At 52.0% G+C, this 12,917-nt stretch overlaps 1 protein-coding gene and 1 long non-coding RNA gene across 3 annotated transcripts in view; one reads left to right on the top strand and one right to left on the bottom strand.

The window, feature by feature from the left end:
- HECA (hdc homolog, cell cycle regulator) overlaps positions 1-8,134 on the bottom strand; it is a 41,385-nt gene extending 33,251 nt beyond the window's left edge. Inside the window, exon 1 of one of the 2 annotated variants that reach the window (XM_058307557.2) lies at positions 7,805-8,134. In XM_058307557.2, the coding sequence (XP_058163540.1) occupies positions 7,805-8,042 (238 nt within the window). In that variant the 5' untranslated portion in view covers positions 8,043-8,134. The remainder of the gene's footprint in view (positions 1-7,804) is intronic. The other variant, XM_058307558.2, reaches the window with a different exon arrangement.
- A 248-nt stretch (positions 8,135-8,382) lies between these two features.
- LOC101421820 (uncharacterized) lies at positions 8,383-12,300 on the top strand. Its single transcript, XR_188240.4, has 3 exons — positions 8,383-9,124; positions 10,109-10,201; positions 11,597-12,300. It is a non-coding gene; the product is annotated as an uncharacterized lncRNA (long non-coding RNA).
- Positions 12,301-12,917: the final 617 nt, after the last annotated feature.

The raw sequence follows: 12,917 nt of genomic DNA, 5'->3' as shown, positions 1-12,917 counted from the left end.
GCGGAGCCCACCATGTCCTCTGACGAAGCGGAGCATGCGGGCACCACGCTGGGAAGCAGGCGCAGCCAGGCCACCGCGCCCCCACCGTGGGCACGGAGGAAGTGCCAGCATCCAGTCAGCACACGCCACCGCTCGCTTCTCCACGCGGCTCCGCGTCAGCCTGCGGCGCCCAGCGCAGACAGCAGCAGGTCCCGCTCGCCGTCCCCCGGTGTGGAAATGGCTCAGCAGGGCCGGGTGGCCTTGAAGAAGGCTGAGCGCCCGCTCCTGAGCTATGAGCTTTGCCCCCACGTCGGAGTTCTCCGGAACAAGCCCGGAGCTCGGGACCTCCTCAGCACCCGGCCCGGGAGGCTCCCGCGCGGGTGAATCCCTGGCTCCACGAGTGCTCTTTTCACTGACACCCAGATTTCCTCTCAATTCAAGGGCCAGAATTAGAAAGGGAGGAATTTCTTAAGCTCAGCATTTAGGTTCATTATCACAAGCAAGTTATCGGCAATTTAGCCTTGAGGGCCCTCAGTTTGCAGCTCAGTTCTCAGCAGAGGAGCTAGACAAGTAAATAATGGGCCTTTATCTACAAGTGTCAAAGTCCTAGGAGCTGAAGTAAAACTGTAGGAAGTTTTAGAAATGTGCAAGAAGAGACAGGTGTTGGCCTGGACAGCGGTGGGCAGTGACCTGGAGGGGCAGGGGCAGCCAGAGTCCACCCCAAGACCGGGAGGCAGCACCTCCCAATTTAAATACAAACAGTATGTGTCCGTGAGCCGAGGCACCATCCTGAGCCGTGCCAAAAGGCTGCCTACAGCAATTTCACAGAACTTTCCTCACCCTCCTATGTTTCTCTTGAGGGTCTATCCCTACATGCATGTTACGTGATCCAAACAGAAACATAACATTTCTAACCAACAAGAAGCACCGAAAACAAGATGGAAAGACAACTGATAAACCAGAGAAAACAAAAAGTATCCTCCATATACAAAGATTTTGTGCAAATCAATAAGAATACAAAGACCCAACAGGAATTGGCAAAAGGCACAAAGAAGAAAAAACTATAAATAACAAGTGTACATATAAAAAGACATTCATGTTCACTGATAAGGAAATAAAACAAGTGCAAACAAAAATAACAATGGATGTGATTTTTTTCATCCATCTGATTGGGCATGATAAAAATGATGATCAAAATCCACACTGGAGCAGTGCGTAGCAAAGAGCCCCCCGTGCAATGTTATGTTATGTTAGCGTAAACAGGTAAGTATGACCAGCCATACCATTCTAGGAATTTATCTTACGGAAGACAACCACATCCTAGTTATGACCTCTGACCCATTACGCACAGGAAGTGCCAGTTCAAATGTTCACAATCTCCTAGATGCCAAGACCAGGAAATCTCCCTCACCATGAGAAGGAACAAGAAATCGGACCAAACACTAAGTGTGCAGTGTGTGAATCAAGCGCTTCCTCCGTTAAGTGTTATTTTCTTGTTTGACAAAGTTAATTTCAGTTCAAGTATCAGAATGATATACACCAGGCCTTTTAAGTAATTTCAATGGCCCTACTGCTTCCTGGGCATTTTTATACGGGATGGAAGTCCTCCACTTAAAAGCATGCACACAGCTGCTGTTCATTCGTTGCACATGCATGTGCGTTGGTCTGAATCAGGTGTTCTTAACCTTTTTTGTTCCACGGACCCCTTTGCCAGTCAGGTGAAAACCACCGACCCCTTACGAAGTCCACACTATATTGTGTGTTATTCAATAAATACATCACGCTTGCACCAGCACGTCCCCACCAGAATGTTTTCTTGAATTTTCAATTCACGCTCATCGAGCCCTTGCTAAGAACCCCTGGTCTGAGGACCTGACATCGACGGCGGTTCACTGGCGGCATGTGGGAGAACTGCTCCCTCTCTGTAGGAAGGAAGGAGGCTTCTCTCTTGGAAGCCGAGTCACACGTGCCCTGGCGTCACTCACCAGCGGTGCTCGCGGCGTCACTCTCACTGGTGCCAGGGACGGCGCTCCTTCCTGCAGGTTTCTGCCCAGCACATCTCCCACCCAGGGAGCTGGCCTAGTTTGCGTCTATCTTCCAGCCCATCATCTTCACCCTAAAACTAAAGGCCTAAGGGAGTGGGACTGCCACAGGGCTAAAGTCTCTGCCACGAGAAGGCACCACCCAGGAAGAAGGGCCGTGAGGAGTGACAGCGTCTGCAGGAAGTCTCTGAGCTGCCCGCGTGCTGTGCGCGTGTTCTGTTCCCATTCCATGGCCAGGCTCTGCCAGATGCCCTGGCGGCACCAGCCTGGGCCCTCCTGTCTGCTGTGACACCCTGGCTCCGCCACCCAGGTTGCCATCTGCACCTGCTGCCAATCGAAAAGCCAGAACAGATTCTGTCCAACCCCCGTTCCCTTCCGCCGGACCCTGAGCTGTGCTGGACACCGCAAGAAGTATGTTACCCTAACAAGCAGCTCTGTCGTAACAGAGTCCCACTAGACATACCGAAATACTCAGGAGTGCGCCTCCAGAAACCTGAAAGAGGGCTGGCGATTCACTTTCAGCATCAGTGTCAAAGATGCTTCGTAACTGGAGGGGCGTGATCTACAGAGCCATCAAACGCGTGCTCACCCCGGGAAATCTACACATCTTAAATTTAGCAGTATATCCCTAACTTACATGGGCAACCTGACACCCTGCTAACTTTTGCCTAATTTTATCCTCTTTATAGTTTCATAAAGGAATATGCCTTAAGATAGTCTATTTATACCAAATTTCCAATAACATGAAATAAATAGAAACCCTGAAGTGTGCTACCTGCCAGGTTTGCCTAGCTGGTACCTACCACTGCTCTGTTCAGGGTGATCTGATCTGAGCTGCAGTATATTTGCATCGAAATTCATTGCATGATAAGCACGCCACGCTAACGTCCTTACTTGGTGCAGTCTGAGCAGTTGTACAATTAACATTCAACGTTTCCTCTTGAAGTCTTCTTCCCTGGCTTTTCTTTAAACTTCCTCTTAATACCTTTCTGGCTTCTAACTCTTAGGCTGTTTTCAAGTATTATCCTCACGGGTATAATTTAGCAAAAAGAATTTTTCTCTTTCTAATTCTGATAAATCTGAACACAAAGTTTTTAATTATTAGAATGCAATTCACTTTTTGCCAGTTTATTAAAAAAAAAAAAAACTCTGAAGTACAATCAAGCTCAAACATCCTGTTGATTAAATAAAGCAAGTTGCTATTCCACCAACCCCTTAGAACCAGAGGCTTCCTGAACTATAAAGGTAAAACACAGAGACTACTCACAGACGTCCAAAACAATGGCATGGCCTCTCACCAGAGTTTAAAACAAAATGACAAACCACCGTCATTAGTCCAACCCCATACCAAAGTGGGAAAAACATGCCCTGGGGACAAGGCCCCTCCGGGAACGCCCTCCTGCCCAGCCGCCCCGCCCCTCCCCGCCCCTCCCCGCCCTGGAGCTCTCGGCACTAACCTCAGCTCAGCTCCTGGGGCCCGGAAAGCTCAGGGCTGCCGGGGCCTACGAAGACGGCACCCCGACCCCGCGCTCCCGCCACGCTGCGGAGCAGCGAGGGCAGCTGCAGATGTGGCCTTCCGCCCCCACCCCAGCCCCAGCTTTCCTGTAAACACGAGCCCGGGGGCTGCAGAGGACCTCACCCGCAACCAGGTGTACGCCAGCCCATCCTGGAGAGACGGCCCTTCTGCTGAAACGCACAGCGGCTGGCCAGCGTGCCCACACGGGTGGGCCCCTTCTGCAGCTGCGCCGCCCACGGCCCTGCTCACGGGGCGCCTGGCGGCTCCCCGTCCAGCCCCTTCCAGCCCCTGGCCCTTTCCCGCGTCCCGCTGCCCCGACCTCTGTCCCTCTGCCTTCGGAAGCACTGCTGCTCCCTTGAAAACAGACGAAGGAACTGAGAACCCCCTTTCTCACGAAAACAAGGTTATCCTGGTGGCCGGCTGCCACTCCGGCCCACAAGGGTCAGTGATTAGGGAGAACCAGGAGGGACACTCATGCTCCAAGAAACCGATAATCCTAGGGATTGGGAAACCTAACACACGACGAGAACAGCAGGGACGTGTGTGCCGCGGGGTGCACCTTGCCGCCCCTTCCCTGGAAGCCCCCATGCCACAGACGCCAGCAAGGTTCTCCAGGTGAAGGTCATGCCCTCTTCCTGGGGCAGCCCACGTCAGGGGAAGCGCACCAGCCCTCGCCTTTCCTCCAGGGAAGCTAACTGGGAAGGGCCACCCCGGTGCCAGAGCCCACCACCGCCCAGGAGCGACTGAGGTCCCTGCAGCAAGCGCACCACAGCTCAGCTCCTCACTGTCCAGGCGGCCGCCAGTAACAAAGCCCGAAGCGCTCGGACCGAAGTCAACCTCCTGCACAACCTCCTACACAGATCTCGTCGCAGAGCCTAGTTCCAGGACCTACACTATGCTTAGCAATTGAGTCCCACCAGCCAGGCTCTGTTCCAGGGTGTGTCTTACTAAACATACACATGGGCAGGTACGAGTTCCCATTTTGGCAGAAACAGGTTCAGAGCAGGTAAATGACTTGCCCGAGGTCATACGGCAAGCACTGAGAGCAGCCACACCTGGAGTCCAGGTCTGTGACTGCAAAGCCACTCATACGGAAGCTCACTCCACCTGCTACAGAGTGGTTGAAGGCCCTGCTCTGGGGGCAGCGGACCATGGTCCTGGCCCACTGAAACCCAATACCACCCATCAAGGGTTCACCTATGTCTAGGCCTGAAGTCAAAGAGCAGAGGCTTAATGAACAGAATTCCAGAATGAAAGGACCAAGTTCCAGTCTACCGCATGACTAGATCCTAAAAATAACGATGGGACAATCTTGTCCACCTCCGAGCAAACGCTACCATCTGTGCAGGCAGGTTCTTACTATCCAGTGGGAGGAGGACTGCTTCCCCGTGCCTCCTCGTCCTTGATGTCTACCCCCTGCAAAAGCTTCGCAAACTAGTCTGTGAAAGTGGACTGATAGATTTCCCATTAGGGACACAAAGTCCGTACAATGACTGTTCAACTCATCCTAGATGCACAACTGCCACTTGTTAACCTGCAGCCACACCATAGCTTCCCCAGGTTGTTCCCGGCAGCGAGCTTCTTTCTGGAATAAGTCAAGCACACCTACTGCCAAGCACTGAGCCGCTCAGTCACTATTACCCAGCCCTGTGGCCACACTGCCCAAGCACACAATGTAAAACCATTCCAGAAACTCTAAACAACCACAAACTAGTAACTTTAAGTGAAGTCATTAAATTCACATGCTTACGGATGTAGAGAAAAATTGACTTGAACAATGAGAACAAATCACTGAAAGGTGTTTAATAAGAATGTAGATTTACTACTTCCTTAGAACATGTGTTTTATTCTTAATATTCACAGTGGCAAAATCCAATGTCACAAGTATGAAAACTTTAAAATATACTTGGAAACACTGCAATAGTCCAATTCATGTCATTTTACAATTCAAAAGAAATTGGGCTGATCCAGGCAGTTGATGATGCTGAGAGTTTGCACATATCTGTCATTTCTTCCTGTAAAAATTCACAGAAGCCACCTTTCCACCAATGCACAGCTTTGAAAAATCAAAACAAAAGCATTTGTACTTACACTATTTGTCAATTTTGCACACAGCCGGCCTCAGCACCCATGTTTGGTTGTCATCAACTTGTGGAGCTGCAGTGATGGCTTTTTCCAATTACTCTGGGTCATTCCTGAGACGTCATATCATGTCAGACCCAAGCATCAAGCATCACCAAAGTCAGCTCAATGCCCAACATGTCAGGTCCATACCTTCTCTGCTACTGACTACAGCAACTCTGGCCTGTTTCTTTCTTTCTCTTTTCTGATTCATTTAATGACAAGCTCCAAAAAAGAAACGGCATCGCTTCACCCAGATATTTACAACACTGCTAAACGTATCTGAGTTTGCCCCTGCGGAGGACAGTCATAAGGGCACCCATAACCAGTTTGAGGTTCAGCCTAAGGAAAACTTTCCTCACACCCCTAAAGCAGTGCAATCTTTTGAAGCAAGGAAAAAGGAAGCAGCCAACTAGGAGCTCACGTATAGGGAGAATAAAGCAGGGCAAGGCAGCAGCACGCCGAGACCAGCAGGTGTGGCGGGGCCAGCAAGGGCCCTGTCCTGATTACCACGGTCTTCCCCAGGACCCAGCCCGGAACCCACACCCTGCAGGCATGTGCTTAACAGCCAGCCAGCCGCCAGTCGCTAATCAGACACTATTTGGGAGCAGCCTTCAAACCCGTGAGAACAGGGGACTGGCGAGGACACCGGGAAAGGGCACTCTGAGCCTCACAGTAACCCTCGGAGGAGGCCAGGATACTTTTCCCCTTATTTACAGATGAGGAAACTGAGGCTCAGAAAAGCTGACCTTCCCAGGATGACAAAGCTCTATGTGGCTGACAGCAGTCTGGGCACCTCCCCCTCTGCCTCCTCCATACCAAATGAACATAAGAACCGGGGAAACATGAGAAAATGGAGAACAAATTGGGCCAAAAGTTGTATTATCAGGCAATCCACAAAAGGGGTAAGTTTGCTTTTCTCACTGGTGCAACAGTGCAGACACAGCCCAGGGGCTGAGGGTTCTGATTCTAACGGGCTACACTGCTCCCACCTCCAGGATCCAGAAACCTGAGGCATTCCCCTAAGCGCAGGGGCCCCTTGTAAAAGTGACTGGCCGACAGAAAGAATGGCTTCAAAGCTGGAAGCTGCGATTTAAAAGCCAGGCATGGTGACCCCAGTCTCCCTTCATTAAACTGTACCGACCTCCCCTCCCCTGAAAGACTGCCTGACCAGAGGAATTCAAAGAGCTGTCCAAGTTAGTAAAAAGTTTAACAGGGTTTGACCAGTGCCCCATAATGGAAACCAATCCTGTCCCATCTAAGGGCCCCTCAAAAGGACAGCATTTAGGCACGACCTAAAGTGACTGGGCTTCCTCCTAAAAAACGGGAAGCAGAATTATATAGAGAATGATTTTTTTTAACTCCCGTTTGGGACCGGAAGCCAAGTTGAGATTCTCTTCCTTCCTCAAGCGAGCAAGAGAATTAAAGAGCACCCCACATGCCCGCCCTACAGGAAAAGGGTGCCCGGGCCTCTTCACCTGCGCAGTCAGCCCAGCAAGCCTGGAGATGCCCAGAGACTCGGGGAGCCCGGGGAGGAAGGAGCCGCGCCAAAGTCTGCACTTGGAGCATTCTTCTCAACTTGGGCAACTCCCTCCTCCCTTCCTCCCTTCTTCCTCCCGTCGGCCCGGGGCGCACCAGCTTCTGCCAGTGCGCGGGTGACCAGGGCGCACAGTCGGTGACCAGAGCGCAGACCCGGGACATAAACGTAGACGACCCCCGGTGCCCAGGACGCCGGGGATGCCTCTCGCTGGGGTACCAGCCTAAGGGACTGGACGTGCAGGACCACAGACGAGCCCTGGTGTCCAGGGCGCGGACCCCGTGCAGGGGCGCAGATGACCCCCGATGTCCAAGGCGCAGACTCCGCATAGGGGCACAGGAGACCCCGGTGCTCAGGGCGCGGACGCCGATACGGGTGCAGACCACCCCGTTGCCCAGGACGCGGACCCCGTGCCGGGGCGCTAATGACCCCCGGTGCTGTGCGCGGACCCCGTGCAGGGGCGCAGATGACCCCCGGTGCTGGCTGCAGACCCCGGGCAGGGGCTCGGACCCCAAGCAAGGACAGGCGGCACGGGGCGCGACGAGCCCTCCGCACCCAGGCGTGGTCCGCGTCCCGGCCCCCGCCCCGGCCCCTCCCGGCCCGGCTTACCGTTCCTGGCGTCGCCCGCGGCGGTGGCGGCCCCCGCAGCGGCGGCCGCGGCGGCGGGGCCGGTGCCCGCGCCCCCGGGCCCCGCCGCCAGCCCGCAGGCGCCCCCGGCCGCCGCCAGGGAGCCCCCGGCCGCCGCGGCCGCCGCCGCCAGGCCCGCCGCGCCATTCTCCTGCTCGTCGCCGCTGCTGTTGGCGCGCTTGCTCTTGCGGCCGCCCCTACTGGCTTTGGGGTTGGGCATGGCGCGGGCGTCCGGCGCCCGGCAGCGCAGGCGGCTCTCCGCGGCCCGCGCTGCGCATCCCGGACGGGGCGCGGACGCCGGGCTCGCGCGCGGGGCTCGGGCTCGGGGCGCGGCCGCCCGGCTCGGGGCGCGGCCGCGGGGCTGCGGGCGCGGGGCGCGGGGCGCGGGCTCGGGCGCTCCCGGGCGGCGAGGGGCGGGCCCGGGTTGTTTTGATTCGGCGTCGCCGACACGCTCCGGCCCCGCCCCCCGCCGTGACGCCACGGCCGCGGCCTGGCCGCGCCCACCCGGTGACCTCACGGCGCCCGGGCGCCCGCGTGACGTCACGCCCGCGCCGGCCCCGGCGAGTGACGTCAGCGGCCGGCCCGGCCGAACCGAGTCGACCCGCGGGTGTACCCGGCCCCGGGGCTTCGGGGAAACGGGCCCTCAGACTCCGGCGCGGGCGGAGACGAGAGCAGGCCTGGAAACAAAGGACCTGGGACTGGTGGGCCGCGGAGAGGCGTAGCCGCGCGGCGGTGTAGGCGGCCGAGGTCCCGGGCAGTGGGACGAAGACAGGGCCCCCGAGGGCCGCCCTCTCGGCCCGGGGCGAAAGCAGCGCCCCCCAGGAGTGCCCAGGGGCCACCCCCCGGGGTGCTCAGGGCTCTGACTGCGCCGCCCACGCCGGGGAGGCCCCTCCCTGGGGTACCCGCCCCAGAAACTGGACAGTCGTCGGGAGACACGGAACGTGACAGGGCAAAGGCCCGGGCGCAGCAGCCGGAGAGGCGCTCCACCTGCCCCCTTTCTGCAACTCCACCCTGCCTTTTCCCTGGCCAGCTCCTTCCCATTACTCGGGTCTGGAATGGAATAAATCACTTCTTTCAGGGGTTCCTTCCCGGACCAGCCATCCGAAGTGTCTCCTCGTCTTGTACTTAAAACCGTCTCGGCGCTGTCTCCCTCGCACCCAAATGAATGTTCCATTAGTCAGAGCTGCTGTGTTTTGTATATCTCAGGGAAGAGCTGCTTAGGAGCTCTGAACAGCCACCAGTCCCAAAGCCCATAGTAGAGCCGGAGCAGCAAGGAGAACTGGATGATAGGAACAATTCCTGGTTGGACTTTTTTCTTTTTTAAGATTTATTTCTCCCCACCTTGTAAAAGTGTAAAACTTTACACTTGCTATGTCTTTTGTCTTCCTTGTTTCTTTACAAGTCACTGAGACAAACCAGGGGCCTCCCATCTGGGAGGGAGGCCTTACTTGCTTGAGCCATCGCCACTCCTTGCTTTGTTATGTCTCTCATGTTCTTCCTTCTCCTGTCTCTTGTTACGTCCTCTTGCTACATCACCTCCCTGCAACTGCCCATTGCACCAGCTTGCTGTCTTCTTTTAGGAAGCACCGGGAACCTCTGCTGCCTGCTTTGTTGTGTTTCTTTTTATGTGTTTCTTCTTGTGTCTCTTGTGGCATCATCTTGTGGCACCCACTTGCTAACTTCTTTCGGAGGCACTGGGAACTGAACCAGGGACCTCTCCTGAACTTTTTAGTAGGAAAAAAAGATGAGCCTTTTAATTCCCCTAACATATTTTAAAGGAAACTAACCCTTTAAAGGGCCAAAATGATAGTTTTATATATATTTAGTGCCTCTTTTTCCTTGTCTACCACTCTCAGTCCAACCTCCTCTAAGGAGGAGAGCAGGAATTGTGTCTGTCTAACTCACTTTGCAGAGCCTAATGAAACCTCATTCAGAGTAAGTGTGCAACAAATATATGTTGTTCAGTAAATGCATGGCAAATGGATGGACAAATGAAGAGGCACTTGGGAGTTTGATTCAGAGATTTGGTAGCCAGTTAGAGGTAAGGATTGAAAGAGAGGGGGAAGTCAGGAAATTCTGAAAACTGTAGGGATTGATGATGGTTGTTAATCAAATAGAATCTTTGCAAGGGAGGGCAGCAGAGTAGTGAGGGAAAATAGTTTAGTGTGGCCTATTCAGACTTAGCTTAATTCTGTTACTGATAGGACCACTATAGGTGATAGACAAATCCCAAACGTTTTGCTGACCTTGGCTTTTCTTTTTCTTCTTTTTTTTTCCCCCCCAAAGGAGAAAGAAGCAGCTTTGAAGATAGAGTACAAGTAAATGAGAATAATTGTTTTCTTGAATCATTACATTGCTGTCATGCCAAATTGGATCAGAGTAAGTATGCATGTACCCTGCAGACAGAATTTCATACCAGCTGCCTCCCACCTCTGCATGACTGAGACTTAAGAATTGGAAACTTTCCCACAGAAATATCACAATTGGCTCAAAGCACACAGTCATCCAGCCAGTTGTTCTTGCTAACTGTATGAGCCTCCTCCTAATATTCAAACTGAAACACAAAATGAAAAGGGAGGAAGGAAAAACTGGGCCACTTCTTCCTTGCTCAACCTTGACTTCCTTGATAATCTATTAAAAATAGAATATTAAAAATAGCCTTAGTCAAATTGGGTGTAGCAGCGATAGTTCTGTTCTTTGTTGCTGCACAAATAACACTAAAACCAAGATGGTGGAAAGAAAATTTAGCTGAAGTTAAACCACTCCATTTCCATCTATAACATGTGGGACTTCAGGGGAGTCCTGTTGTTCTAGCCCTTTCATCTCCCCTCACTCCCGTTTCAGAAGGTTCACAATCAAGAGAGGAGGAACCTACCAAAGGGACATAGGATAATGGGTGAGAAGACAGTCCTCCCCTTCCAGCCTTGCAGAAAGAAAGATGAGATGTAGGAATCCTTGGCACTTGCTGTCCTCTGTCCATCTACTCTTGGTTTCTCATACTTCAGTTTCCCTGATCAACTCATGTGCTCTGAACAAACTTCAAAAAAATTATACCTTTAGTCAAGGTTTCCTTCCCACAAATACCACCATCTGCTCCATCCCCCAGTTCTCTGCAAAAATAAGCTCACAGCAACAAATCAAGGCCATCAAGGGTAAACCATTTACTCCCTTGAGAAAAGGGATCAACTAATTGCAAGGCTGGGGTGGAATAAGAGGCCATTGTTCTAATGCCCCGGTTTGTTTGGCTTTTTCTGCATGTCTCCTGAGCTCTTGGGACCAACGAAGTCGTTTGGGCTGGGCTTGGTATACAGTACACGCCATAGATGGCATTAAGTACACTGAAACAAGATCCAAGGAGCCAAGCGTCAAAACAGCTTGATCCAAAGGTCATAAGAACTCAGATGGAATTTCAGAAATGGCACCGTAATAGAGTGTGTCTCCACCTGGAACAGAAAAGGAAAGGTGCTAAAGCCCAGTCTGCTGAAAAGTTACTTCTCGCAGACATACCTTGAAAAATATGTATCATCCGTGTCAATTTATTCTGAAAGTATCCTTTCCTATGACCACAAGTTTACTTTAAGGAATGATGACAATTGGGATTATAAAAAACTATAACAAAAAAGGCATGATCAACGCAAATAATATAGAATTTTTTTTGAGAGCGAGATCAGGGATAGAGCCCAGAACCTTGTATGTGGGAAGCCAACACTTAACCACTGAACCACATTGACTCCCCTGAATTGTGTTTTTGTTTGTTTTGCTTGTTTGTTTTAGGAGGCATCAGGAACTGAACCCAGGACTTCCCATGTGGGACGCATTTGCTCAAATGCCTGAGCCACATCCGCTCCCAACAATATGTATTCTTCAATTCTGCTTTCCCATTAGACTTCCCCTAATTATCAATATTAATGCTTTTCTCAAAAACTTCCCCTCAAAATCTTTTGGCAGGCCTCTAGTTTGATTTTACACTATTTCCTTAATGTGTAAAATCAGTCTATAAGAAGAGGCAGAGTTCTGGGATGTGGATGTGGCTCAACTGATAGAGCATCCGCCTACCATTTAGGAGGTCCAGGGTTTGATCTCCCGAGCCTCCTGGCCCGTGTGGTGAGCTGGCCCATGTGCAGTGCTGCTGCACGCAAGGAGTGCCAATGCCACGCAGGGGTGCCCTCTGCATAGAGTTTCCCCATGCACAAGGAGTGCGCCCCGCAAGGACAGCCACCCCAAGCAAAAAAAGCGCAGCCCACCCAGGAGTAGCACTGCACAGAGAGCTGATGCAGCAAGATGACGCAACAAAAAAGACACAGATTCCCAGTGCTGCCTGACAAGAATGCAAGCGGACACGGAAGAACACACAGCAAGTGGACACAGAAAGCAGACAACAGTGGGGGAGGGGGGGATAAATAAAAAATAAGTCTTAAAAAAATAAAAATGAAAGAGAAAGTGCCCCATTTTATTAAAAAAGAATTCGTTTCTCAGTGTTCCTTGTACTTTCTGCTTATCCCGAATTCTTTGCACATTCTGTTGTCCCAACTCAGAATCAACACTGTCCAGGGCCCCAAATGATGTGACCTTCTTTCAAGGGTCAGCTCAACTCTAACCTGTTCCAAGTCACACTTCCCCAGACTTCCCCTACTCCACACTCTCTTCTTTACACGCACACCCCACCATCCCGCGCACACCACCTGAATCTGCCAGTGTTCTCCACACTGGGGTCATGTGCTGTAGGTGGGCTGTGAAATAGAAATGGAATAAAAAACACCAGAAAGCACTGCAATAGAAAGCATTCTTTTGTAAAACTTAGGTTAAACACACACCTATGCATGCGCACACACACACACGTACATGTTGAGTCATGGTGTAAAGGTCATTTCTCACTCTGGATGAAAGGCAGAAGAGAAAAATAAAACATCTGAAAGCTGCCTGCTGTGTTATACCATCAAGCACGTGATTATGTATAGGCTCTTTCCACTGTCTTCTCACCTCAAAAGGAAATTTTCTTTCACACAGTATATTTTAAGTTTTCAAAAGACAAGGATCAGACCTTTCTTTGATACTTCTAACAGCCCATCAACGTGTGTTCTTATAAGTTTCATAA

The sequence above is a fragment of the Dasypus novemcinctus genome, chromosome 11 (assembly GCF_030445035.2).
Source record: "Dasypus novemcinctus isolate mDasNov1 chromosome 11, mDasNov1.1.hap2, whole genome shotgun sequence".
NCBI classification, from domain to species: domain Eukaryota; kingdom Metazoa; phylum Chordata; class Mammalia; order Cingulata; family Dasypodidae; genus Dasypus; species Dasypus novemcinctus.
The sequence above is the reverse complement of the archived record's forward strand: the minus strand, read 5'-3'. Positions and strand labels throughout refer to the sequence as shown.